General features: G+C 38.4%; 4 protein-coding genes across 6 annotated transcripts; 1 reads left to right on the forward strand and 3 right to left on the reverse strand.

The window, feature by feature from the left end:
* Nucleotides 1-7,353: 7,353 nt before the first annotated feature.
* On the reverse strand, nucleotides 7,354-9,102 carry LOC111776735 (cytochrome P450 89A2-like). The gene has a single exon (XM_023656066.1). The coding sequence runs from the start codon at nucleotides 9,065-9,067 to the stop codon at nucleotides 7,493-7,495; it is 1,575 nt and encodes a 524-aa protein (XP_023511834.1). The 5' UTR covers nucleotides 9,068-9,102; the 3' UTR covers nucleotides 7,354-7,492.
* A 4,714-nt stretch (nucleotides 9,103-13,816) lies between these two features.
* Nucleotides 13,817-16,304, forward strand: LOC111776731 (lysine-specific demethylase JMJ706-like). Its single transcript, XM_023656061.1, has 8 exons — nucleotides 13,817-14,059; nucleotides 14,124-14,283; nucleotides 14,366-14,579; nucleotides 14,681-14,734; nucleotides 14,824-14,903; nucleotides 14,986-15,263; nucleotides 15,335-15,727; nucleotides 15,823-16,304. Exons 1-8 carry the CDS (start codon nucleotides 13,840-13,842, stop codon nucleotides 16,044-16,046), a joined length of 1,623 nt encoding a protein of 540 aa, XP_023511829.1. The 5' UTR covers nucleotides 13,817-13,839; the 3' UTR covers nucleotides 16,047-16,304.
* An 8-nt stretch (nucleotides 16,305-16,312) lies between these two features.
* LOC111776730 (peptidyl-tRNA hydrolase 2, mitochondrial-like) lies at nucleotides 16,313-20,446 on the reverse strand. 2 transcript variants are annotated; one of them, XM_023656060.1, is made up of 8 exons: nucleotides 20,266-20,446; nucleotides 18,936-19,238; nucleotides 18,759-18,817; nucleotides 17,340-17,399; nucleotides 17,181-17,250; nucleotides 16,932-17,001; nucleotides 16,817-16,843; nucleotides 16,313-16,670 (listed from the first exon to the last, which is right to left on the reverse strand). In XM_023656060.1, the coding sequence occupies exons 2-8, from the start codon at nucleotides 19,140-19,142 to the stop codon at nucleotides 16,621-16,623; spliced, it is 543 nt and encodes a 180-aa protein (XP_023511828.1). In that variant the 5' UTR covers nucleotides 19,143-19,238; nucleotides 20,266-20,446; the 3' UTR covers nucleotides 16,313-16,620. The 2 variants fall into 2 exon arrangements, with proteins under 2 accessions (XP_023511828.1, XP_023511827.1); XM_023656059.1 differs by having other exon boundaries at nucleotides 18,936-19,111; nucleotides 20,266-20,428.
* Nucleotides 20,447-22,169: 1,723 nt separating this feature from the next.
* Nucleotides 22,170-25,058, reverse strand: LOC111776951 (binding partner of ACD11 1-like). Of its 2 annotated transcripts, none has more exons than XM_023656374.1 (5): nucleotides 24,949-25,058; nucleotides 24,499-24,602; nucleotides 24,255-24,330; nucleotides 23,313-23,411; nucleotides 22,170-22,859 (listed from the first exon to the last, which is right to left on the reverse strand). In XM_023656374.1, the coding sequence occupies exons 1-5, from the start codon at nucleotides 24,952-24,954 to the stop codon at nucleotides 22,374-22,376; spliced, it is 771 nt and encodes a 256-aa protein (XP_023512142.1). In that variant the 5' UTR covers nucleotides 24,955-25,058; the 3' UTR covers nucleotides 22,170-22,373. The 2 variants fall into 2 exon arrangements, with proteins under 2 accessions (XP_023512142.1, XP_023512141.1); XM_023656373.1 differs by having other exon boundaries at nucleotides 22,170-22,862.
* Nucleotides 25,059-26,823: the final 1,765 nt, after the last annotated feature.

The raw sequence follows: 26,823 nt of genomic DNA on the forward strand, positions 1-26,823 counted from the left end.
TGCGAGCCCTTTTCTATTCTGTGGTGTCTGGCGACTGTAACACGTTGTGCCTGACCAAGCCAAGCCAAGCCCAGGGGGTATTTATACGAGCCCGCCTGGTGGGTCCATGTACGCATACATGGGCCGTGTGTGAAGGAGTACCACACATCCAACCCTACCCGGAATAGAAAAGCGCCCAAGGCCATGTAAAGTTTATGAAAAGTTAGGTTCCACTCATATGTTGCATGTGTTTGCATTTCTGACCCCAATAGTGGGGTGACTTAGTGAGTATTTCATAAAATACCCAATAGTGGGTGACTTACTGAGTATTTCATAAAATACTCAAGCCACGTGCTACCTACATTTTACAGGTAAAGGCAATGCGCCAATCTACGGTTGACGGCGGAACTGAGGACACCATGGAAGTTGGAGAGGGGATATTTTTAAGAGTTTACGGTTTATTTGACTGTTTTAAGTTAAAACATTGAATATTGTTTTATTTAGATTCATTTTGAATTCAGTTAACTGAAGGTTTTATTTTCGGAGATAGGTTTGTTTTTGGATTTATGAATCCTTACGAAAGACTTTGTTGTGTTTTCCAAGGTTATTTATGATGAGCTTTCGTGTAATGAATTATATATGCCTGGATGATGTTACTAATTAGATTTAGAAAATTAGGGGCATTACAATGAAGTAAGCCATTGTTGTTGCCTTTTTTGCTTACATTCCCATATAACACCATTTCCAACTTCTCAAATTTTACTTTCAAAACTCTCTTTCAAATTCTCTGCCCCCATTTTCTAGAACTGTCTCTTGAACCGAGGCCAAGGCTTGAACATACGTTGCTTGGCCGTAGGCGATGCAAGAACGAATAGGCTTAACTCACTTGTTGCTGGGAAGTGAGTGCCGCACAATCACAAGTTCGCTGTCATCAAAGTGCGATTGTGACAAGTGGTATCAGAGTCAAGTTCGGCTCCTTGGAAAGTATTACGCAGACATGCTCGCCAAGAAACAACTGGGCAAGTCCCAGACTGATCGATTAGCTAAAATCGAAGAACAGTTACTCTGCATGAGTGAAATTCCCGATGAAATGGGGCTTTTGGAATCTCGCATGAATGAGATGTCCGCTAAATCCGACAGGTTCAACGAGAAGGCACGCCACCTTGAAACAATGTCTATCCTTGAATTAATGACTAGGGTCGAGGCCCTAGAAGACAAGGCCACAAGAGCTAGTATCTTTGAACGAGGGGATTTTTCGACGGGCTCTGTTGCTCGAATGGAGGAATACGTCGAGGGCTTATACAATGCTCAACTGGCAATCGTCCAAATGGTCTCAGATTTGTCTGAAGACTTTAGAGAATCCCTTAGAATGGCCAGGGCCAAAGTGGCTGATCTAGACACCAGACTAAACCTCACTATGAGAGCGGTGGGGGACGAAACTCCAACTGGAGGTGTAGCACGATTTAAAAAGATAAAGGTTCCAGAGCCCAAACCCTCATGTGGGGTTCGAGATGCCAAGGCTCTAGAGAACTTTATCTTCAACCATCAATAATACTTCCGAGCCACAAATACTGTGGCAGAGGAAGTGAAGGTAATGTTGGCGACAATGCACCTAGCCGACGATGCAAAGTTATGGTGGAGGTCCAAGTACATGGACATTCAAGATGGTCGATGTACTATGGACACTTGGGATAACTTGAAACAAGAACTCCACTCTCAATTTCTCCCAAGAAATGTCGAGATGATAGCTAGGAGAAAACTAAGAGAGCTTAGGCATACGGGCAAAGAGTTCAATCCCTTTCCACAACCTATGTTAGGCAGTTTTCTGGGCTTATATTTGATATTCGTGATATGTCCGAGACAGACAAGATCTTCAATTTTATTATGGGGCTGAAGCTGTGGGTGAAAACCAAACTCTACGAACAAAGAGTTCAATCCCTTTCCACAACCTATGTTGTTGCCGAACGATTGTTTGATCTTGATAGCGATGAAACCTCAGAGATGGGGCAAAATCGAGCATCCACAAGTGGTGAAAATGAGCCCCCAAGGCCATGTAAAGTTTATGAAAAGTTAGGTCCCACTCATATGTTGCATGTGTTTGCATTTCTAACCCCAATAGTGGGGTGACTTACTGAGTATTTCATAAAATACCCACCATTGGGGTGACTTACTGAGTATTTCATAAAATACCCACCAGTGGGGTGACTTACCGAGTATTTCATAAAATACTCAAGCCACATGCTACCTACATTTTTTAGGTAAAGGCAAGGCGCCAATGTACGGTTGATGGCGGAGCTAAGGACACCATGGAAGTTGGAGATGAGATATTTTTAGGAGTTTACATCTATTGGACTGTTTTAATGTAACGACCCAGATCCACCGCTAGCAGATATTGTCCTCTTTGGGCTTTCCCTTTCGGGCTTCCCCTCAAGGCTTTAAAACGCGTCTGCTAGGGGAAGGTTTCCACACCCTTAAAGGGTGATTTGTTCTCCTCCCCAACTAATGTGGGACATCACAATCCACCCCCCTTCGGGGCCCAGCGTCCTCGCTGTCACTCATTCCTTTATCCAATCGATGTGGGACCGCCCCCAAATCCACCCCCCCTTTGGGGCCAGCGTCCTTACTGGCACACCTCCTCGTGTCTACCCCCCTTTGGGGAACAGCGAGAAGGCCGATACATCGTCCAGTGATTGGCTCTGATACCATTTCTGTCACGACCCGATTTTCGAGGCTTCGAAAAATCGAATCGTGACCAAAAAGACGAAATCGAAAACAAACAAAAGGAAAATAAAAGAAAAGAAAACCAAAGTAAAAAGATAAAAAATAAAATACTTTGAATTAAAACAAAAGAGAGAAATTTTGTTTGTTAATTATTAAAAAAGAAATTGCAAATATAAAATGAAATACAAAAGACTCTAAAAGACCGAAAAGGGACTGACGCTCCGGAACGACCCCCTCTGTGACTGTACAGCTCTCCAACGCTCCTCTACCTTGACCAGCAGCCAGCGAACACCTGAGAAAAATAAAGGAGAACGGGATGAGTATAAAAATTATACTCAGTAAGCCACCTACTTGTAGGCTCTCTTCGCATCTTAATTTAACAGAACTCCCATGGTTTCCTAATTCGGTTCTAGGACATCGGGTTCTAACCTTAGTCTCTTGGGGCTTGCCCCTTGGGTTTCACCGGTTCATCGTCCTTTCATTAGTCACCTAGAGGTTCCTTATGCCAAGCTGATATGGTCGGTATCTCTCTATGAGGCGCTACCTCTACATGGCTATCTAGAACTACATGGTATCTAGCCTAGGGGTGTGCTGAATACCCCTACGCCCATATAGTCCTCCTATGGGGGGCGCGACCCAACCCGTTCCCATGCAGCTAATGGGCTGTACGACGTGGGGACACATTTCCCATGCGAAATGGCTAAGAGCAGTAAGGACTGATCAGGGACCCTTGGTCCTCCCACGAAGCTATAGATACCGTTCTCACGCTAGCAATCTATGAACCCTCCTAGGTACTTTCTTGCCGTGGTAAACCGCTAAGTTTCTAGGGTAAAATTAAGTCTGTCCAGAGCGACATATCGCTCCTAACAGAAATTCCCTAATCTTATCATAGAAATGGGCCCTAGCAATTAACAGAGGGTGCATGCAATCTTCTTCTAATATCATAGTATGTAATTCATGCAAACTAGGCATACCGGCTCAACGGGGCGATGACCTCCATCAAGCACCCAGAGCACGAAGTTCGCGCTCAATGGGGCGAATTCGTCCATCAAGCACCCGAAACCCGGCATACACAATTCTAACATAAATTAAACGCATGCATACGTACAACGGTATTTATGAAAGACTCTTCCAAGGGTATTTATGATGAGCTATGAGTTATGTATGCATGGGTGACGTCACTAATTAGGTTAAAAGAAAATTACGGGCGTTACAGTTGGATATCCCCGTGTTTGGGCGCTAAAGTACTTGTCCGCTCTTCAGAAGAGAGTGGAAGGGATAGAAGAGCTAGTGGAATGTGGTCTTATGTATGTCGAGATTTGGGTAAATCATAAAGCAACCAGAAACACTATCGTCGACTCTGGAGCCACCCACAACTTCATGAAGGAGATCGAAACAAAACATTTGAATATCCTTTGGCATCAGGATGTAGGGAAGATGAAGGCTGTCAATTCAATAGCCTACCCGTATTAGGAGTTGCACAGAGAACTCCCATCAAACTAGGGACTTGGACGGGACGAACCGACTTTGTGATAGTCAAGATGGATTACTTCGACATCGTGTTAGGGATGGACTTCCTACTAGAACACAAAGTCATCCCCATGCCCCTAGAAAAAAGTTTAGTAATAACAGGGTCAAACCCGACGATTATCCAGACAAACACCCACCAACCAGGAAGGGTGAAAAAGATGTTAGCACTACAATTGAGGCAGGATCTAAGTCGTGATGAACTTACACTCGCTACCATTACCGTATCGGAAGAGGGAAGCTCGAGCGAGTCAACCTCAACAAAAGTCTCGCGGTCAACAAAGTATTTATCTCCAGCTAGGAAGATAAATAGCAAGGTTGATGTCATATCAGGGGCAAAATCATCTGCCACGAATGAATGTCATACGTCTGAACCCGAGGTAGTTGATTTCTACGAGCAACTAAATGACTTACTAACAGTTGGGTCCATCAGTCCCTCAAATAGAACTTTTAGTGATCACCCAAGGGTTAGAGAGAGACACCAAGCCAACACTGCCGTTGAGGGAGGGAGACAGAGACAAACCTCAGAAACAACACATGGTCACGTAGAAGTACCATCAAGATAGAGAAAGAGAAGGGTCGGTTGAAATCGTCGACCACGACAATTTCAAGAAGGAGAGAGAGTTCTGATCAAGTTGAGGTCAGATCAACTCCGAGATCAAAACAACAAGAGTCGAAGACTAGTGAGAAAATACTATGAACTAGTCGAAGTTATTCACAAGATCAGAAACGCGTCGTATAGGATCCATTTGCTCTCATGGATGCGGACTAGCCCTGTTGTCCACATTAGTAACATGAAACGCTACTCTTCTGAAGTAAAAGACATCAAGCACAGAGAGATGACACGACCTCACACAAAGAAGAAGAATCACAAAGCAAAAGATGTAGGAGAAACTTTGACGAAGGAGACGCCAAGAGCCAACGAACCAAGAAACAGTTTTCAATAGCTTCTTACAGAATTAACGAGACTCCGCAACACTGAAATCAACTGGAAACACATTGAAGAGACATAAAAGTCAACATCAGCCTACAACACAGAGTTGTAACGAGTCGGTTGACAGAGACGTCAACCAATTGAGTGGAAGAGGATGTCACGATCATGCTTGTCCAAAGCATGTTGCTTATGGCCGCATGACGAATGTCCTAGTCTTGCTTGTTCGGGTCGGTTGACAGGGACATCAACCAATTGAGTGGGGGAGGATGTCACGGTCATGCATGTCTAAGGCGTGTTGTCAATGGCCGCATGACAGATATCCCGGTCTTGCTTGTCCAGGACGTGTTGTCCATGGTTGCATGCCTGTTCCAAACCCCTTTTACATGCTTTCATCCTAGATAGGTCTTTACCATTTCATATTGGGTCAGTATGAGGGTGTATGACCGTTCACCAAAATCGTGTCTACACCTGCAAGGGCTAAAATGCCCCAAAATGTACTACAGGGGATATGACTAGTTGTCAACTTCTTCCTACCCAATAGTTATATGCAGTAAGCAGTTGTTGTTGCCTTTTTGTTTACATTCCCATATAACACCATTTCCAACTTCTCAAATCTTACTTTCAAAACTCTCTTTCGAAATCTCTCTGCCTCCGTTTTCTAAAACTTTCTTCTTGAACCGGGGCCAGAGGCTTGAGCACACGTCGCTTGGTCGTAGGCGACGCAAGAACGAATAGGCTTAACTCACTTGTTGCTGGGGAGTGGGTGCCGCACAATCGCAAGTCCGCTGCCATCAAAGTGCGATTGTAACACTGGCTGACAGTTTGGGCCTCTGTGGGTTGGGTCGTGATGTTGGCTGTAGGTGGGTCTCGTGCTGTGGATCTGGGCTACAGGTGTGTGATTTGGGCTGCAGGAGTTTGGGCTACTGGACTTTTGGATATCCGATTGGGCACCTAATCCAAATCCGACACGAAGTCTATGGACTTCATCTTCCTCACCCTTCTTCTCACGATTTTTCCTTTAATTTTTCTCTCTCCTCCTGACGACGTTCGTTTCTTCTCTTCGTTGTGTCTCTGTATAGATTTGTCTTCATTCACTTCCCTACGGCTTGTCCTCTTGTTTCCATGGCGTTTGAAGCGTTCGAAGACCTGTAGAACCAAATCCGACATTACCTTCCTTTATATCCCTTAACATCACTCTCTATCAGTGAATAAGGAAATTCAATGAGTACTACGAGTGTAAGCATCTTACCTTGAGTGTGCTCGGAGTCACTAGCGTGTCTAAGAGGTGAGGGTTTGGAAGAGCGTGTCTAAGAGGTGGGTACAAGAATTACATCACTCGCTGAAATTCTCGTGAGTCAAGGTTCCAAAACCTTTGGAGTCCTCAAAGTCTTGAAACATCTTAAAATTCTATAATGTTATTTTAGTCATTTCCACCCTTTGAATAAATTCTTAACAAATTCAAATGGTATCAGATCCGAGTAAGATGTGGTTCGAGGATGAACTAAAGTAAAAATTTGTGGACATGTGATACCCGAGTAAATGAGAGATACATGAATGAACCGATGCCATATCCAAATGATAACGATCCTGAGGATAGGATGACTAAGAAAGATTTAAAGAAAATAAATGTTACTACCTATATCAACAACGTACAACTATCTTTTCAGTGACTCAATCATAAAACTTTATAGTTAAGCGTGATTTACATTGGGAGAATCTATGCTGGGTGATCTCTTAAGTTTTTGAATACATGGGGTATATGAATGAACTGAGATCATATGTAATTTTCCTTTCGAGTTGCTCAATCAACTCAATCATATGAACTCCAAAATTAAGCATGTAGTCAGATAAAAGCAATCCCAAAGATAGGATGACCAAAGAAGCTTAAAAGAATTGAAAATTAGTATTTATACTAACAAGATAAATTTTCTTTTCTATGAGCTCAATGGACTCAATCAGAGAAACTTCAAAGTTAAGCGTGTTTTGCTTTTAACAATTATATGTCCGGTGATTTCTTACCAATTTTCCAAATAAGCATGTGAGGAAGGACAATACATGTTGAAATGACTTGTGTTTCTTCGCTCTTAGAAGTGATGAGGAGTAGCATAGTGTCCATGTGATATGGAGATCACCAGGATCACCATGTACGGAAGTCAAATTCCTAATCCTATAAGAGATCATATACAAGACCATTTATGAAGCTATAAAGTCTTATTAATATAACTTCTGAACTCTAAATCCCTACCTCCTCATATTTGTCACAAACTAAATTAAAACATAAAATAAAACACATTTTCCCTATGATTTCATAAGATAAACACAAACCTCAATTTAAGACCTGGGGATTATGTTGGCTTTCAGAGGCTTATCCATCACCACCGTGAACTCCACCTTCTCCGACAGATCGACGCCGTCTCCCTCCACCGCCTTCCATTCAAACCTCCAAACCAGATTGGCTATGAAATACTCCAAATGAAGAATTGCCAGACTGAATCCTGGGCACATCCTCCTCCCTGCGCCGAACGGCATCATCTTTATCTCCTTGCTCCCTGTTATATCAAACCCCGCCACTTCTTCTTCTTCTTCCCCGCCCTTCATGAACCTCTCCGGCTTGAACGCCATCGGATCTTCCCACACCTCCGGATCCCAACCCATCTCCGCCACCATGAAATTTACACTCCCATTCTTTGGTATCACGTAATTCTCCAACATCGTGTCCTCTTTCACTGCGTGTGGTAACACGAAATGCCCTGGTGGGTGTCTTCTTAATCCTTCTAAAACCACAGCTCTCAGATATGGAAGCTTCCCCAAATCCTCTTCCTTCACCTCCTCCCCTGTTCCATCCCCCATTACTCCTTTCATCTCAGCAACAAGCTTGTGTTGGATTTCTGGGTATTTCACCAAATTCGCCATTATCCATTGCAGGGCCGTGGACGTGGTGTCGGTGCCGGCGTTGAGGAACTCAGAGGCTAGTGTGGACATTTCTTCATCTGTAAGCTTTCTCTTCTCGTCTGGGTGCTCCAAATCGAGAAGGGTATCCACATATGACACCACGAATTCTTCTTTTTCTTCTTCAGCTTCGGCTCTGTTTGCTCTGTTTTCTCTGTTTTCTCTGTTTTCTCTGTTTTCGATGGCCTTCCTTCTTGCTTCGATTAAAGGGATGGTGACTTCATCTCGATTCCTCTTGAGTTCATAAAACGTCTCCCAGCGCTTTCGGAGGAAAATCTTGGTCAATTTGGGCCAGAAATTGAGAGCGTTGAAAAGCCCAAGGTTTACCAGCATCTTACGCTGCACGTTCTCAATTTCCTTGATCTGGGATTCCTCAAGCTTGTCTCCAAAGCACATCAACACCAACAAACAAAACATAGCATACTGAAAATGATCCACAACGCAAATGGGTTCTCTCAATTGGGAGTGAGAGAGGAACCGATCAATAAGAATATCCAAAACCCACCTGCGAGCACGGGCGTAGGACTTAACCCGGGAAGGATGGAGGATTTGGGAAGTGAGATTACGGCGGAGGAGGCGCCAGAGTGGGCCATAAGAGGCGGTGTTGATATTATGCTGGTTGCTAGAGGCGATCTTGCTGATGGGAAGTGCAGGTGGACGGTCGGCGAAGAGAGCGCCGTTTAGAACAAGGGCGTTGTGGGCGATAGAGCGGTCGGCGATGAAGACGGTGGGGCGAGTGCCGATGGGGAGGGTGATGATGGGGCCGTATTTGGCGACGAGGGTGCGGAGAAGAGACTCGATTTGAAGAGGGGATCTGCGGAGCCATTGGAGATTGGTGAATATGGGGATGGAAGGAGGGCCTGGTGGGAGATTGGTGGAGCTTCGGAAGTGGGAAAAAATGGAGTTCAGAAGGGAACAGAAACAGAGCGAAATGATGATGATGAACCACGTCTCCATGATTCTCTCTGTTTTTGCTCTGCTTTTTTTGCCCTTTTTAAGCCCTAATATATAATTGTTTCTGTGTCATCAACGGCCCATCCCACGTTTCCTTTTAACGTTTTGTTTCTTTTTATTAAATTAATACAAAAAAATCAAGTATATATATACACATATACGTATACATATATAGAATATATATCATCTAAATCCTTATCAACTTCCTCTTCAATATCGGTTTTAGTTTCGTTCTTCGTAAGATTGTTAACGATGTCGTCGACAAGGTTGTCTACAAGTTAGTTCACTGTGTTTATGAATTTTATTTTGTTTTATTCGTCACCATTTTTTCCTGTTCTTTCTCGAATTTTAGTCACACTTATACTTTTCATTTCTAATATTAAGAAAATTACCATCATGGAACTTTATGGACGTCAATGTCGTGGAAGGAGAGGAAACAAAAGAGCACCAATTATTATAATAAATTGATTATAAATGTGGTTTTTTAATTAGGTAGATAAAAATAGATATTTCGGGCACGGGTAAATTAAATGGTATTTCCAGAAAATCACCCGTTTGATCGAGTAGGCTACAAATCACTCGTCTCGAGGAGCATGCAAAAAGGAAGTGTGAGCTTGATGCAAATGGCAAAAATATCTTCCGCTTTATATGATTATCAATCAAATAATTGAACTATATTTAAATTAACTTAATTTTAACTTTTAAAATTGAACATAAGTTTAACGTCAATTTTAGGCAGATATTTATTTGAAAAAAGTATTTATTTGGAGCTGTAGAGTTATCGAGACAAAAGTACGCTACAGTATGAGATGTGTTTGAGCTCCACCCTCCAAGTGCGATTCCTGTTGTGTTTCTAGTCGTTGTCGTTGGTTGATTCAAAAACATGGCAAACATGAATATTTACGGATGAGATTATTGAGAATTGTTGGAGTCCCACGTTAGCTAATTAAGAGAAATATCATTGGTATATAAGTCAACGACACTATCTCTATTGACATGAGACTTTTTGGAGAAATTAAAAGTAAAGTCAAGAGAGCTTATGCTCAAAGTGGACAATACGACCATGGTGAAGGATTGTTATTCCTATCAGAAGTGAAGATTAGTTGATGGAAGAGACGTTAGTCATTTACCCATTTCTTATTGATCAAATTGTAATAGCCCAAGTCTACCATTAGTAGATATTGTTCGCTTTGGCTCGTTACGTATCGTCGTCAGTCTCACGTTTTTAAAATGCATCTATTAGGGAGAGGTTGCTACACCCTTATAAGGAATATTTCGTTATCCTCTCCAACGAATGTAGGATCTTAGAATCCACCCCCTTGGGAGTCCAACGTCCTCGCTGGCACACCGCTCAATGTCTAGCTCTAGCTCTGGCTCTAATACCATTTGTAACAGTCCAAACCCACCGCTAATAGATATTGTCATCTTTAGGCTTTCCGTTCAGAACTTTCCATCAAAGTTTTAAAACGCGTCAACTAAAGAGATGTTTATACACCCATACAAGAGTGCTTCATTGGTGGGACTTCTCTCCCAACAATCCTTAGCACAATGTAATGGGTTGAGATGACAAATGAATTAGCATTTTTTTTTTTTTTTGAGTTGATTGAATTGATGATCCAAATGATTCAAATAGGGTTCACAACACAACCCAACATTTATTTCCCGGTTAGGTTGGATTTATTCATTTTTAACATTTAAAAAAATTACCTAAACGAGTACTCGTACAATTGAGCTGAGTTAAATTGCGAACCCTAATTGCAGGTTTGTTAAATTTGTTGAATCAAGAAAAAAAAAATTAACCTAAGTCCAATACAATTTGAATTGTTTGATCATATGAATATCTTAAATATGGTTAAATAGTTGAAATGGCAACGTAGATTGTGTTAGACGAACACGACTCGACTCTCCACAATGGTATGATATTGTCCACTTTGAGCATAAGCTCTCCTAACTTTGCTTTGGACTTCCCCAAAAGGCCTTATACCAATGGAGAGAGTATTCTTTGTTTATAAACCTATGATCATTCCCTAAATTAGCCGATGTGGGACTTCCATCATCCAACAGATTGAACACTCGTGGGGATGCCATCGTTGTGCATGAGCAAATCACAGGTAAGTGCTTCTGTCACGCATGGCTGTCTTCCTCTTAAATTGGTGCATTTTTTGGGTTTGTGGCCAACCAAATTGTATATTGGATATCACTTTCACTTTCACTTTGCTACCCAAACCCAATTCTTCTTGGACCCTTCCCTTGTTCCTCACTCTTCTTCATACTTTGGGTTCTTCTTAATTCATTTGTCCTTATCCATAGGGTTTACATTTTGATGTATATATTTTATTTCAAATGGTCTTTCTTAAATTTAACTTGTTTTTATTTGGTTGTTTGAGGTTTTGATTCTATTATTGATTACCTTAAAATCATGGNATGACCAATTAGTTAAATATATAGTTGTTAAAATGGACTGATATAAGATTTAGATATTATATTGATTGTTGTAATGACCATATACATGGTTTTTTAATGTCGGGATATATTAATATAGTTTACATGGCGTGTCATATGGAGGTTCATGCATTATACAACATCGATAACATAATATATAGTTCCTTTAAGTCATCTAATTAAACCATCAGTGAAGGCACTTACTTGGTTGATCTACGTCAAAGTGATTATGCTCCCTTAATGCTAACTTGAAATTGCTTATTGAAATTTAATTATCCCTGAGGATTTATGCATCAACTTAGCTCCAAAAAAAAAAATTAATTAGCTAAAATGTAGCTGAATTAACCTTAAACACGTTCGAAAGTGTGAAAAAAAATGTCTCTCAAAGAGAAAAAATGCTAGGAAATGGTTTGAATGTACGATACTCAAACTAGGTCAATTGACCTTGAAAGGGTCCAAAAATATCAAACTCGAGCCAGATCAGTCGAGAGGTCGAGTTGAACCGTCAGAAAATGTATTCTTCGACTAGATCCGAACTGCCTAAGTGAAATGAAACTAAGCAATTGTTAATATAAATACACAAAAACTAAAACTAATCTACGATGCTTCTTCTTCTTCCCAATGTTATCTTTTCTTCGGGCAAAATCAATCTTGAAAAAACAACCATAAAATGTCTCGCTCGCCCCCTCGATCATGCAAAAGCAAATCTCGAAAACTACAAAGAAACTAGACTCCGTGCTCGAGAAGAGCTAAGCACAAACAAACTCATTTACTAAGGGCATGGAGTTCTAAATACATGCAACAAATATCAGAAGATATTACTGGGTAGGGTGTTTTCTAGAAGAGTCATTCGCATAAGAGGAATTATTCTAATAGTTGCAAGCAAAAAAGTTAGGGGTCCAATGAGACATGTCGGCTAAGTGCCAGAATTGTGCACAATGCAAGTTCATGAGTGGACAACGTCACAATGAGAAAGCACTTGAATTAAGTGGGGGGAGAGATCGAGAGAATGGATTGCATATAGTATAGAAGTGCTCTGAGAAAAGTCAAGACCAACATTTGCTCGAGAAGGAACACCAAACTAGATGTAAAGGCAAAGAAGAATGAAGCTGTAATAAGACCAAGAGAAGCATCAGTACACCGGTTGCCACATGAAGGTGGCTAAGTTAAGAGTTGGCTGAAGTGCAGTGCAAACAAAGGGAAAGGGCCTACGTTACTAGCTTCCCGACTTCACTACCACAAGGGTTGGTGCCATGAAGAAGAATTTCATGGTTGGCTTGCGAGATTCACCTAGAGGGATGCACCGTTATGTGCCACTTAGAAAATATGATTATTGACCCAGAGAAGTGTCATTGTTATGTTGTAGCAAGTTTTCCCAAACAAATGACGAGGAGTCACTAAAATGAGAAATATGGTCAAGAAGCAACATGAGTTTATCCCAAACTAACTTAAAGGCATCAGTAAGTTAAGCAATATGACCAAGAGGCATCAGATCAGAAGCTTTGTTGTATCTACATTGCGAGTCTTAGCAGTCGAGTCCTAGAGTTGGGCACAAGAATAGGTTCAAAAGAGGGATAAATCATAAATAGTGTGCAATTTTCATATTCGTTTTGAAGCACGATTATTTCTAGTAGGTCAATTAGTAGCCAGTCCAAACTTCGGATTGTCATTGAGACAATGTCAAGATCAAGTATAAGAGAATGTCACAATCTATAATGTGATTGTACCAAAAAAAAAAAAAATCATCAAGGATATGACTAAGTTAAATGGGGGAGAATGTCACAACCATAGTAAGAAGAGAGTAGGTTGAGAACTCACATGCAGACAAACCGAAGGTGATATGTGAGTGGTGTCCATCAAACCATGTGAGGGCCAAGATAGACAAGTGTCAAGATGCAACCAAGGAGAACGGTGCATGATCCAACGCACTAACAAGAGTGTGTGTTAAAACCAAACTTAGGCATAAACAAGACAGAACTAACAAGAACAACATGAGTATCAGAGACAAGCTCGAAAAGGGCCAAGTCGAGCTCCAAATCAAATCTAGAGTTAAGTTCGTATATATAAAACACGACATTATCGTCAAATTTAATTTCAATTGGACACGAAAAGAATGCTCCACTGGATCATATGATGTCCCGAATTACTACACCTTTTAAATCCCATGCAACTAAACATCATCAACAATCTCTTCTTCTAGTAACGTATAAAAAGAACCCAAAATTCTCCATTCGCCGGTACTTCTCTTCGTTCTTGCTTCCATCTTGGATTTCATCTTTTTTTTTCAAGATAAACTGATGAATCTCTGCAGTAATCAAAAACCCATATAACAAATGGATACGGCGAATTCAAATCCGCATAAAAAAAGAAGAAGAATCAAAATGCCACAGCCTGATGATTCCAGACGACCCAGAATGTTGTATGGAATCAACGTGAATGATCATAATTGGACTAATAAACTCAGCGAGTGCCCTGTTTTTCGACCTTCAAGGCAGGATTTCGAGGACCCTTTTGCTTATTTGAACAAGATTTCTCCTAAAGCCTCAAATTATGGTACGAGCCGCCATTGTCATTACTTGTGTTCTTGTTTCTTGTCTGAACATCTTTAAAATCTCAGGGATTTGCAAGATTGTTTGTCCCCTCAATGACATTGTTCCTGCAAGCCTTGTTTTGAAGAGAGAAGTGCAGAATTTCAAGTTTCAACCTTCTGTGCAGCCTCTTAAATATGCGACATGGACGACAATGGAGGACAAGATTTTGTACTATAAAAGAGGAAGGTTGTGTTTGTTGTGTTGGAATTTCAAGTTTTGGGTGTGTTTGGATTTATGTTAAGATGGGTTTGTGTTGGGTGTTTTGCAGACAGTATAAGTATGAGGAGTTTGAGAATATGGCGAACCAAGTGTTTGTTGAGAACTATTCTTCTTTGGCTTGTCTTTCTTGTAAGATGTTCGAAAGGGAATTTTGGCAAGAAATGGCTTGGGGTATTCATCACTCTGTTGAATATGGTGTCGATGTTGAGGGTAGTGCGTTTTCCAAATCCGATGAACTCGGACAAAGCAAATGGAATTTGAAGGTCTCGTGTTCTTCGTAAACCCTGAACTCTAAAACCCACGAATCCGTATTTGAATTCTTAACAGCAATTTATTCGTTCTTGTTTCTTTTTGTGTCTCTTAGAAACTTCCCCGTCTACCCGAATCAATATTACGTCATCTTGAAGAGGAAATCCCTGTAAGTAGAGAATGACTCTCGAGTTCTATTAGTTGAGTTTTTAGATGTGTAATGGAGGTCGTAACGTGTAGATGTTTGATTAATTATAGGGCATTACACATCCAATGTTGTATATTGGGATGGTGTGTAGTACGTTTGCTTGGCATGTAGAAGACCATTATTTATACAGGTTGGTTCGTTGATATATCTATCAGTTTTATAACTATGTATGTATGCTAAGCTATGCTATACGTTTACGTTTTGATTTTCAGTATAAATTATCTTCACTCGGGTGCGCCGAAAACTTGGTACGCAGTTCCCGGGAGCCAAGCAAATGACTTCGAGAAAGTAGCATATGATGAGGTGTATTTGGATGATGTGCTGCCAAGCTATGATGTTGATGGGGCTGCTCAGGTTCTTGCTGAAAAAACAACCATGCTGCCTCCATCATTGTTCATGAAACACAATGTTTCAGTGTTTAAGGCTGTCCAAATGCCTGGAGAGTTCGTGATCACCTTCCCGAGAGCATACCATGCTGGATTTAGCCATGGTGAGTGAGTTTTTCCTGGTTTTGTTTCTTCTACTCTAGCTCTGCATACATTTGAACTGTTTATGCTGCAGGTTTCAACTGTGCGGAGGCAGTGAACTTTGCTGCTGGAGAATGGTTTCCTTATGGCTTAATCGCCGCAAAACGCTACTCCTTTCTCGAAAGACGACCTCTAATTCCCTTTGAAGAACTTCTCTGCAAAGAGGCCATCCATATTTGCCAAGAAATGATGGCATCCCCTGGGGACTTCGTCGCTTGCACGTCTCATTACGCCATCATGGCCTCCTGCATCACCCATGTTGCTTATTATAGAGCCAGTCGCCGAAAGCTGGAGAAAAGAGTGTCTGGCTTGCAGCAGTGTGCGAGCAGCATCGGAACCGTCCAGTGTGGCTTCTGCACCAGAGACCGGTACTTGGCCTTCCTCATGTGCCATCGCTGCAATACATACTCCACCTGCATTTTTCATGGTACTACTACTACATTGGCTCGGATTGTTGTGTTTCTTCTTTGGTGGTGTTTTTCTTTTGTTTTGTTGTTTTTGAGTTGGATGTTTTGTTTGTAGGAATTTCTACGAACTGTACCGTATGCGGGATAACGCGAAGTCTGTTTTTGAGTGAGGCCATACGTTATGTGGAAGCTGCAGCTGATTACTTCGAGAACAGGAAGTCTATGCTATCAAGTTATTTGATCGAAACTACGAAAATCCGGGAAGAAATTCGAGGCAAGACTCTAGTTTTGGTTCGGTATTTTGTCAATTTAACGGGTTTTTCTGAGGTTGATTTTTAGTATTTTGTTTCAGAGTTGTATGAACTTGAAGGCAATGGTGGGGAAGACGCTTCTACTTCAGCTGCAGATCAATAGAAACAAAAGCTTGATCTGATCAGTTCATTTTTGGTGGGGGAAGAGGTCTAAAGAGCAAGCTCTGTTTTCATTCTTTTTCTACACCATCTTCCTTGGAGATGTGGGTGTGTATATTTTTATGTGAATTTCTCAGACAACCAAAAGTAAATCTTTAAGAGAATGCAATAGAAACAAATTAGTAGAGACCAATCTGTGAAATCAAAAACTTCAAACAGGTTTGAACCCAATTTAGTGTTCTAAAACAAGGTAATCCAAGAACTTCCTAACTGTTCTGCTCTATAGATTCAGACTCGATTCCATATAAATAGTTTAACTTAGATCGTTACTATCGTCGTGGTTGTCGGAAATGGGAAATAGTATTCAGTTTCATGATAGCTCAGCTATGAATATATCAGTTTTATACCGTGTAGTATGTCCAAGCATGGTGGATTTTGCAGAGCCTTCTGAGAATTGAAGTCTTTCAAGTGGTTTGAGATGATAACAGGCAAGAATTTAAAAACTACAAAAGTTTTAACCCACCAGTTACATCATCAACCACTTCAACAGGACCTGTAATTTGTGAAGCAAAAAGTGTACACCATTATATTCATTGGATGAATCAAATTAGTTTATACTAATTTTACATAGCACCAAAATGAAATTGTTATGTAGATCTACCCTTTAAGCTAAAGGTTGCATGGAAAAAATCTACTTACCAAGAATTGCCATCACCGTTCTTGAATCTGGAAAGATAAAAAAGTGAAAATTAGTGAAGTTAATAAATTTACGGTGAAAAAGTCGATCTACTTGGGTGAATTTCATATAACTTACTTGGAGCAATCTGAGTTTTTCCGGCATCAATGGTAATATGGGTTGGTAGCTTCAATGATTTTGCCCTCTCCTGATGAACAACAATATATAAAAGTTTGAAAAAATGCAAGAATTACGAAAGGCCTCAAAGAATAGATGAGATATAGAAAAGCGCGATCGGATTATATTAGGGAAAACTTCATATAACAAAAATCAGCTAGATACCATAAAATGAACTTTTAAGAAAGGAAATCATAGTGGAATTGTTACTTGCAAGACTAGCATGTCTTCCTCACTTTCTATCTTCAGTACCACCTTGGGTTGTCCACACATTTCCCACCTACATGTAAATAAAATCAAATAAATGTACAGGGAACGAAGTATGGGATGCACATTAATAATAGGGAGGGCGATTCTGTAAATACGTACCTATTCAACGCTTTTGGTGCACGATAATGGAGCTTCTTATAGAGACCCAAAGTTGCATGACTAACAAAAGCAAGTTAAGTGGATCAGAAACTAGTCCAAATATAATTTACAGCATTAAGAAAATGGGAAGTTCACTGTGCAAAGGTTTGACGAAATTAGATTCCTAGGCTCAATTCTCAATCATTTAATTTTTAAACAAGTAAAAAGGCAGTACTTGTATCAGAATTTGTAAAGGGTCGTGGTTCCTAACATGGTATCAGAGCTATGCATAGGGAGCTATGCATAGGGAGTGTTTAATGCATATTCCACTTATATGCCTTTGTACCACAGATTTCTGACATTCTTCTTCCTTATCATTAAAATCCCTTCAGTTAAACTGCACCCATGCAAGCTCAACCAAGTTTTAGCATAACTGTTATGTCCATCGCAATTTGCCATGAGGATTGAAAGGTATCTGTATACCTTAATGTGGTGGAAGGATAGGATACCACACATTACCAAGGACAAAAAAAACAAAAAAGGCCATAAAACTCAGAATCTACAAGTATGCTACAATATTCCAACTAAATAAATTTAACTGATGGTTTCATTATGCCTATTGTCTATTATTCAACTATCAACCAACCAAGCAAAAAATCCAGACAATAAATCTTCAAATTAGGTGTCCAGAAAGCGCCGTTGAGAGATCAACCAAAAGTAGAGCACCTAGACAGTGATGGACGAAAGAACCCTCCTTATACAGTAAACTAATCTCATAAATGACTGGAATTCAGAGGGTAATTTTCTCAGGACTCCACCATTCCCTGGAGTAACCCTCATAGTAAAGAAAAGGGGCACCCGAAGAAAAGTGATGTAAGAAAGAAAAAGGTTGTGTATGATAAAGTGGATCGATAGTTTTTCGCTATAGGATTGACAGTAAAGCAGGTTGGTCTGGAGATTGAGAAAAAGGTGAAAAGGGTGCATCATCAATACATCTTTCTTTTATCATGAAATTTTATTTACGAGGATGATTCTTCCCATTAGCACCTTTGCTGTTGTTTTATAGATTCCATTCATCAATAATTTTCCTCAATATTTCAAAAAATAGAAGCACTATTATCATCCAAAATTTTGCATTGTGACAACTTTGACTTTCAGCCTATTATCATCCAAAACCTCTTATGTTAGTCATTGATACTTTTAGTTATAATTTTAGTTAAACTTATAAATCTTTGCAATAAATTTACTATACCAGGCGTGCAGTGGGTTGTTACCCTAAACTTCCAAACATTATATGCCCAATTCTTAGTACTAGTTTCTAATAAAAACCAACTCCAGCATTCATAGTATGCAAGCAACAGTAAAATTTAAAACTTCTATCATTTTTAGCATTAAAGACATCAGTAATGAAAGAGGAGCCACAAGATGGTAATAAAATACCTGCATTGAGCAGCAATTTTTCCTTTTCCCATTTTCAAATCATTTCTCACAACTAAAACCTGAAGAGACAGAGTGAAATGTTGTTATATTTTTTTAGAGAGAGTAAAAGAGAGAACGTCTTAAAGTCGTCGAGAATGATTTTCCAATAGACAGCAAGAGAGAAACAGAGAGGCAGACCATCTTGAAGTCATCGAGAATGTCAGCCAAATTTTCGACCTCCAATGGCTCTTTAGGCTTATCCTTCTTCCCATTTCTGCTGGATTGGTTGATTTTGGCTAATCTAGCTTTGATAAAGATGCGAGGAGGATACTTCGAACCAATACAGTATCCCAAAACAAGGCAGCTGGCCCCAACTACAATGGCACTCAGCCATGTCAGATCCATCCAATCCTAGTCTATAAAATGCACTCCTCTAATATTGAAGTCCAGCAAGGCTATTGCTGGACCAGATACCAAATTCTAATTCAAGCAATTGAAATCCTACATAGAACAGGAATAACTCAAATTAGAACTCAGAAACAGTAACTACAGAAGGAAAAGAACAAAGATAAAATGAATGACATAGCAGCCATTTCCTCAAATTCAAGATTATGATATACAGAAAAATTTAGATTTTTGCTGCATTTTCTTTGCAGAACACACAAAGAACCTTTTGAATGTCATTTAGGAATTCAATTTTCTGATCCCATTTGATAACGATTTGGTTTTTTGCTTTTAAATATTGTGCTTTGTTTTCTCACAATTTCCTTACAATATCTTTCATCTTTGAATTCTTAACCAAATCTTAAAAACAAAAACTTCCTTTAGTTCAAAACTTGATTGGAATTTGAAAGCACTCCTAAAAGGAAGACAATAAAACAAAGAAATCAATAGATATAACTAGTGTTTGTAAGCATAATTTTCAACTCAAGACTCTTCACAATGGTATGATATTGTCCACTTTGAGCATAAGCTCTCATGACTTTGCTTTGGGCTTCCCCAAAAGGCCTCATACCAATGGAGATAGTATTCCTCACTTATAAACCCATGATCTTCCACTAAATTAACCAACGTGGGACTCACTCCCAATAATCCTCAACGTATCATACGACTCTTAATCAATCTAAAAAATAGATCGTGAATATACCCAATTATTAACTGTAGAACGTTTTCTTATACCATGTTATTTTATTACCGCTTCAAAATTGATCAATCAACCTCCAAAGTTCAGAACAAGCCAATTAACAAAGATATCAAAATAAAAGGATAAACCAATCCAAGAAGCCCTCACTGCAAAACAGTCCTACCATGTAATTTCATTACAGCTTCCGAAAACACCGATTTCTTAGAAAACATATAATGCGAACTTAACTCCCCACTATTCAACTTTGAATTAACCAATCCGAGTCCTTCATCGTATTCCAGATAAACGGAGTTCTTGAAAGAAACTTGCGAGACGCTTGGCAAAAGAACTTATTATTTTCTGGAAAGGAAGAATCAAAGACATTAAAAAGGAAAAAAACATTACCAGGCGTTGAATGACGATTATGCTTATGTTGCATTTAGATGACGATCGGCACCCAGAATCTTAGATCAGACTCGAGAACAAGCCCACCACGACTGAAGCTTTCATCAAGGAGGCGAAGTATGGATTCTCTCTGGAGCTCCTGCGCGAATTACTCAGCCAAGAACAATGTATTTTTCGGATCAAATTCAATGGTACTTATTTTAAATTTTTTTCAAATTTTTATTTTTAATAAAAAATAAAATATTAGCGCAAAAAATTTTAATTTATTTAATTTCTAGAATTATTGCAGTTTAATTTGAATATTTTTAAAAAATTAAGTTCTTAAAAATTATTTATAAGAGTGATTGAAAATTAATATTCAAAAAATAATTATGAAAGTGTCAAAATTGTTTTAAAACAAACCAATTTTAATTACTAAAGTCTGGTAATTAATAATTTAATTTTATTAGTAATTTTTATTATTTTATTTACAATTGAACGATAGTATAATATTGAATTGCATGGGGTTGATTATAACCTAAAATATTTATAGTATATGAATAAAGATTAGATGTCTTATTTCAAAATTTACAAATTATTTAATATATGAATATCTTATACAATGAATTTGCATAAGACTGGACTATGAAATAATTGTTTAGATCGTGAAATCAATAAAATCAAATTCATTGGTTATGGGCAAACATACAAGAAGATAAATCAAACAAATTTCATCGTCTTGTTGATTTCTTCTGTTAGGATTTATGTCACAAAGTCTTGTAATTAATGACGAGTAATAATCTAAATGGACTATAATACATAAATAAAGTTGAATGTTTAATCTTGATAATGTTAGAATTGTCTTAAAACCTCATAATTTAATATTATTCATGGTGTAACAAAGGTAAGATTATCAGTGTAATCTTGAATAATTATGCTTGACCTACAAGATAATATGTTCAAGCAAACGGTTTGTATGTATAGATAACATTGAATGTTCTATCGTGATAACAATACTAATACAACTCACTTTATAATTATTACAAAATAATGTATATGGAGACATACAAGTAGAATACCTTTATATAATGAGTAGAATATTTTATATAATGAGAACACAAAGTATTTAATCTCTCTTTATGAGTCTAGATAAACTTTATATTTTATATAAAGATGATCATATGCCTTTCCAAAACTTGAACAATAGAATCTGACTCTTTTACTGGCCGAAAATAACTTAGGATCATAAACAAATACTTGAACAATAGAGCTTAGTTAGGATCATAAACAAATACTTGAACAAATACTTGAACAATAGAGCTTAGTTAGGATCATAAACAAATACTTGAACAATAGAGCTTGATCCTGGACCCTTTTACTGGTTGAAATACTTGAACAATAGAGCTTGACCCTTTTACTGGCCGAAAATAACTTAATTTATGGTTTGATCATAAACAAATTGTGTATACGATGATCAATGGTATTTAAAGATGCTAGTATTACTCCTCAAACTCCAGATCTATCATGGAGTGACCTATCGTTAATGGACCAAACCCCAACTGGGGGTGTAGCACGATTTAACAAGATAAAGGTTCCAGAGCCCAAACCCTTCTGTGATGTTTGAGATGCCAAGGCTCTAGAGAACTTTATCTTCGACCTTGAACAATACTTCCGAGCTAGAGCCACAAATGCCGTGGCAGAGGAAGTGAAGGTAACATGTAAGTTTTGTATAAGGTTCCCTTACCGTGTATTTTCTTTTAAGAGACTTCCATAAATCTTGAATTCATGTTCGAATCATGGTTAGGAAGATCTTATGAAACCATAAAAGTTTTCGACAAAGATGATTAGAAACCGTCTCGAAAGCGAGTATTCCATCTACAATAGAAACAAAAAATAGCTCTTTTTTTTTTTTTTTTTCTCATTCATGGATTCTTTATCACATAGCATAAATGGTTTTCATATGGTTGAATTACAACATAAGCATGTAATGTAAGCTTATTTGTGTGTACGCACTCCCTAATACTAAACTAAAATAGAGCATTAAAAGTATATCAGACAGACAACTGAGATGAAAGTAGAGCAAGCTAAGAATTGGTCCTCACATTGTTTTTGGCCAAACATTGGGATGCTCACGGCTTCACATTTGGAGTCCCATGTTTCCCTTGTTGATCCTCAGCTAACATCTTCTCCTTCGTTTTCTGGCTAACATCTACAGCTGCTTTCGCGACTCTTTGAAACGTCTGGGAAACCCACGAAGCCCCGGTCGAGACATAGCGGTTAGTCATTATGGCTGATCCTGCATTGTTCACTGCCGCCTTGGTTTTCTCCGACACTTGAAACTTCTCATCCATTTCTCTCACTTTCTCATTCACCACTGTCGTGCCAACGCTAATTTTCTCGCTAAGGCCGATCTTTTGGTCCAGAGAAGCGACTTTCGATGAGGCTGTCGAAGTCAACTGGTGCCTCTCATCGAAAGACTTCGCCCTATTGAGCGCATCTTTGCCCAAAATGAACCCTTTGGCCAGCATGCTGCTAACAACATCCTCTGCCTTTTGCATTGCAGATCCAGTAGTTCCAGTAGTTCCAGCAGTTTCAGCGCCTGTGTTCTCTGTAGCCTGCTGAAACACGATTATTCATTCATTCATTCATGTCAGGATTTGACGTAACGAGATCGAAAANTTCTCCGACACTTGAAACTTCTCATCCATTTCTCTCACTTTCTCATTCACCACTGTCGTGCCAACGCTAATTTTCTCGCTAAGGCCGATCTTTTGGTCCAGAGAAGCGACTTTCGATGAGGCTGTCGAAGTCAACTGGTGCCTCTCATCGAAAGACTTCGCCCTATTGAGCGCATCTTTGCCCAAAATGAACCCTTTGGCCAGCATGCTACTAACAACATCCTCTGCCTTTTGCATTGCAGATCCAGTAGTTCCAGTAGTTTCAGTAGTTCCAGCAGTTTCAGCGCCTGTGTTCTCTGTAGCCTGCTGAAACACGATTATTCATTCATTCATGTCAGGATTTGACGTAACGAGATCGAAAATACTGCTAAGGGTAAAGATCGAAAATACTGGAGCAGACGCTGCTGGAGGGTCACTGGCAGCAACAGCAGGAAGGTTATAATCTGGTGCAGAAACAATGCTTATAGGCTGATCAACAATTGTAGCTCCCTGAGAGACACAAGACAGTTAGTCACGTAAGATCACAGGTCTCTTTCCTCTCACCCGATCGATGATAGAGGGCCAATTCTCGTCGATGAAACAAGAAAAAGCCTCTATCACAAATTTCTTCTAGGAAAAGTTAACATAAGCAAGGATATGGGCTCGTGTGAGTAGGAAACCGATAATAGATATCTATTATAGTTCTATCATCAACTATGAGTTCAAATCTAAGAGAAATTCTCGAGAATGTTTGCTATTATGAAATTTTTTTGTCTTTCCTGAATGATAAGGAGAAAGAAAAAATGGAACAGAAAGTGCTATTTTGGAGTTTTATCCAATTTTCTTTCCGGTATTTACTGAATCCTTATGTGAGAATTATCTCCGTGGATACAAAAAGCAGATGAAAATATGATGCAGAAAAACCAAAATCCATATGAATGAAAGAAGTTTCTTTCACTTTCTTTTCTCGGTCAGTCGAGGTAGCCGAGGGATTATTTAATGAGAGAGAAAGAACTAAAGTATTTTTCCATCTTAGATGTATGAGAAAGAATTTAACTATTCATCTACGCATTCAAAAGCGACTAAACACATTATGCAACCATATTGAATCGTTGAACTTGTTAAATCTTCTCTTTTCTGAAGAATAAAACCCTGTTCTAAGTAATTTTCAAAACATATCATTTCTTGGAGCCAGATTTCATAACAGAAGAGAATTTCTACTTGCCGGGAAACGATTTCTGATGAAACTTTAAATGCATAAGAACACTAAAAATAAAATCATTCAGATGATCTACAGACCAAGAAGAAAGACAATCGAAATCAAGAAAGAGAAGAATAGAGAATGGTTTGAACCGAGAGTAGAATCGATGTCTCTGCCCCTTTCGGATCCTTGAAGGTAACAAATGCAACTTGAAATTGCTCATTGTCCCTAGAAGAAAACAAAGGAAAATAAATGAAAATGCATATGGACAAACAGTTGGAGAACAAAATGAAGAGAAGAAAAAAGAGCAAGAATTCCACTGCTCATCACCAGTTTCCAATCGAACTAAAAAAACAGACGAAGTACAATTTAGAGACATTAGTAGATCAATCTTACTTCCGCATTTCGACAAATTCAATTTCACCGGAGAAAGAAAAAAATTCTCTCAAATTTTTCTCCGTCGCGCCCAAGGAAACATTCGTAACTCTCACCGTTCTCATCTGCAACCACCATAAACAAAACAAAGAAACTGTAACGATTACACAAAAGTAACCAAAATCAAAGAAGAATTTCGACGGTTTCGGAGCTTCCGAAATTCCAGTATTATGAAATTACGACACCGGAGGTACACATTCTCCATCTCCTCAATACGAATTCACGCATTCGTTCATAAAAAACTACGGAGAAAAAAAATGAAACAAACTGATCGTTTCTTCAATCCTAAGTGATAACAAGTAGTAATCACGCCCAAGAACAGAATGAAAATTTCGGAAAATAACATGGCCAGAAATCAAACAGATAGTGAAGACAACGACCATAAAAAATAAACAAAAATTGAACACCAACCGCCATGATTCTTCTGTGTGATCCACCCGAGGGGTTTCCCAATCCGAGTTCTTAGAGAGAGAGAAGAAGAAGAAGAAGAAGAAGAAGATAGAATGGCCGTGAGAGGTGTGTTGTGGCTTGGCGGTTGTTTAGAAACCGACTCATTCTATTTTTCCCTTTTTTTTATTTTTTTTTATTTTTTTTTATTTTTTTTTATTTTTTTTTCCTCTCTCATTTTAAACTTTATATTTTGATCTATCGACTAATGTAAATAATCCACGAATTTATCATATTATAAAACATAATAATTTTTTAAAAATAACGTGACGGTTTATTTGTGACCTAAATAATCTTACAGTATCTTAATCATATAGCTTGAAACAAGCTGAGGTTCGAATCTTCTAAAAAACTTATTAAATATGTGTATATGACTCGAGAATCTGATCAACTTAGACTGCCCAACCGGATCATACAATTTGGGTTAAATTGAATTTTTTAAAAATTAAAAATTTAGGTCAGTTCACAGATTATTTATTATTATTATTTTTTTTTGTTGGGTCAGCTTAACCAACTTGGAAATGTGATTACAACTCAACTCAACCCATCCTGCCCAACTTTTAAGATTATTGTGAAGATAAAGTATATCTCAGGCTTATTATTGCTATGAGAGATATGTTGTAAATTGTGAATGTTCCTAAATTTTTTAAAATAATAATAAAAAAAAAACAATCAGACAATCCAATCAACCCGAGAATAGAGGATTTAGCTGTAAATGTTGGATGATGAAAGTCCCAGCTAAGTTACGGAATGATGATGAGTTTATAAACAAAGAATACTCTCTACATTGGGGTGAGGCTCTCGGGGAAGCACAAAACAAAGTCATGAGAGCTTATACTCAAAGGAGACAATATCATACCATCGTGTAGAGTTGTGTTACATAAACTCTATTCGGGTTTCTCCCGTCACAACTCAATCAATCATCTCAAAAATTTATTTTTTTTCAACCTAATCTATATACACCAATAAATTTTACCACTNTAATCCACGAATTTATCATATTATAAAACATAATAATTTTTTAAAAATAACGTGACGGTTTATTTGTGACCTAAATAATCTTACAGTATCTTAATCATATAGCTTGAAACAAGCTGAGGTTCGAATCTTCTAAAAAACTTATTAAATATGTGTATATGACTCGAGAATCTGATCAACTTAGACTGCCCAACCGGATCATACAATTTGGGTTAAATTGAATTTTTTAAAAATTAAAAATTTAGGTCAGTTCACAGATTATTTATTATTATTATTTTTTTTTGTTGGGTCAGCTTAACCAACTTGGAAATGTGATTACAACTCAACCCAACCCACCCTGCCCAACTTTTAAGATTATTGTGAAGATAAAGTATATCTGAGGCTTATTATTGCCATGAGAGATATGTTGTGAATTGTGAATGTTCCTAAATTTTTTAAAATAATAATAAAAAAAATAATCAGACAATCCAATCAACCCGAGAATAGAGGATTTAGTTGTAAATGTTGGATGATAAAAGTATCAGCTAATTTAGGGAATGACCATGAGTTTATAAACAAAGAATACTCCCTCCATAGGGTGAGGCTCTCGGGGAAGCACAAAACAAAGTCATGAGAGCTTATACTCAAAGAAGACAATATCATACCATTGTGCAGAGTCGTGTCACATAAACTCTATTCGGGTTTCTCCCGTCACAACTCAATCAATCATCTCAAAATTTTATTTTTTTCAACCTAATCTATATACACCAATAAATTTTACCACTAATTTCATTATTTTTTTTCTTTATTTAAAAAAAATTAAATAAATATATTTAAAAAAATATAAAATTATTTTCTATTTTTATTTTTAAAAAGTTGTAG

This window comes from Cucurbita pepo, chromosome LG16 (assembly GCF_002806865.2).
Source record: "Cucurbita pepo subsp. pepo cultivar mu-cu-16 chromosome LG16, ASM280686v2, whole genome shotgun sequence".
NCBI classification, from domain to species: domain Eukaryota; kingdom Viridiplantae; phylum Streptophyta; class Magnoliopsida; order Cucurbitales; family Cucurbitaceae; genus Cucurbita; species Cucurbita pepo.